The sequence below is a fragment of the Stegastes partitus genome, unplaced genomic scaffold (genome assembly GCF_000690725.1).
Source record: "Stegastes partitus isolate 25-593 unplaced genomic scaffold, Stegastes_partitus-1.0.2 Scaffold301, whole genome shotgun sequence".
Lineage (NCBI taxonomy): Eukaryota > Metazoa > Chordata > Actinopteri > Pomacentridae > Stegastes > Stegastes partitus.
In genome coordinates, this window is record NW_007578032.1 from 49,484 (window position 1) to 51,147 (window position 1,664).

Sequence of the window (1,664 nt, forward strand, 5' to 3'; positions counted from 1 at the left end):
GGTGTTGCTTTCTCTGGACAGAATATTTGATGACTTCAGTTTAAGCAGCAGATTTGGAATTTACTCTCAAGTTGAGAAACTTTTTTTTATTTTTGTAAATAACCAGAATTTACCAAATCACTATTTTTTGTTCCAGTCACATTTTATTATTTGATCTCATCAGGTTTCTTGCAGGACTCACGTCACAGCTGTCCTCCTTCTTGTGCTGCAGCTCGCAGGGGTCAGAACACACTCGATGAGCGCAGATCATGTTGTCGGTGAACTTCCTGCCGAAGTAGTCACTGCGTTTGCACCGACTCGAGCTCACCACGTCGATCGTCACCTCCTTGAGTTTGTCGGGTCGCGACCCCAGGTTGTCCAGAGAGCCCCAGCCAGCTGTCTCCACCTCGGCATCGGTGCCAGGGTTTGAACCGCCGGCTCGCAGGAACTCAACGGCTTTAACAGCGTCAGAGGCGTTAAACGGACGATCCAGCTGCAACAAACACACAATAATCACCTTTTGTTTTGCTTCTGGTTGTGTTTGTTGACAGGCTCTACACTGTGAGAATAAAAACAGTGACAATCTGGCAGCAAGTGTGCAAGAAAGAAGACATTAGAAATTTAAAAACTACAAAATTAACTCCAAATGTATGTTAAAAAAATGTATTTTTAGTGGATTTAAATACAGCAAAACTGTGTAAATTCACATATTGTAAAACACACCAATTCCTATTTGTAAAAAGAAAGATTAAACATTTTTAAAGTGGACATTATATAACATTATAGTCTGTTTCTTTTCTTTTTCTTTCTTTCTTTTTTTAAAAATTTTGCACAGCCAAAATGTTAATTAATACTGTTTGATTTTAATCACTATTATTAATGTTACCGAAATTGCGAAATTGGGAAAATTTGTTTAAAACGTTTATCTATTATTATTTAAAAATATCAGTTCTGTTCATCTAAAAACTGTACAAAACCTCTGATATGTGCAATAATTAAAACATTTATTAGAACTAGTTCTTGCATATTTTGGGTAATTTTGTTATGTTTGCACCGACTTTGCTGATGTAAAAGTGCAAATTGCCGACTGTGGGATTAATAAAGGCTTATCTGATCTCAATTTAAATAAAGAAAAAAAAAGGTGAAATGTGTAAAAATCAACAAATTGTTGTGTATTGGATTTTAAATTTTTTTTTACAGTCCTGACCTTGTGGTGAAAAAATGTTGAGTTACTGAGTCAATTTCATTACATTGCCTCAACTTGACTTCAGTTTTAAATCAACTAAGACAGATACTTGAGCTTCAATTACACAAAATTAAATAAACGCTCTTTTTTTTTACAGTGTAGATTTCTATCCTAGCTGAAGGTTCTGTTGTACATTTAAGATAAGATAAGGTAAGATAAGATATGCCTTTATTTATCTCACAGTGGAGAAATTCAAGTTGTTTGTAGCAGCATTAAACAGAGATACACATATACGAGAGAAAAAATAAAAAATGTACATATAAATATAAGAAATAGTGCAAACAAAGAGAACAGTGCAAACATTAGACATTATAGACAAAATACTGACACAAACTTTTACCTTAATTAAAGCGATGTCGTTGTCATAATTCAACGCGTTGAAGTCTGGATGGTTGTGAAGCTCCAAAATGTCAAAGGTTTGTTTGGTGTCTTCAGGTTC

At 34.6% G+C, this 1,664-nt stretch overlaps 1 protein-coding gene across 1 annotated transcript in view; it reads right to left on the reverse strand.

The window, feature by feature from the left end:
- cfd (complement factor D (adipsin)) overlaps positions 1 to 1,664 on the reverse strand; it is a gene marked incomplete at its 5' end in the record, with an annotated part of 8,522 nt that extends 6,858 nt beyond the window's left edge. Inside the window, 2 exons of the mRNA XM_008283191.1 lie at positions 182 to 472; positions 1,566 to 1,664. Of these exons, the coding sequence (XP_008281413.1) occupies positions 182 to 472; positions 1,566 to 1,664 (390 nt within the window). The remainder of the gene's footprint in view (positions 1 to 181; positions 473 to 1,565) is intronic.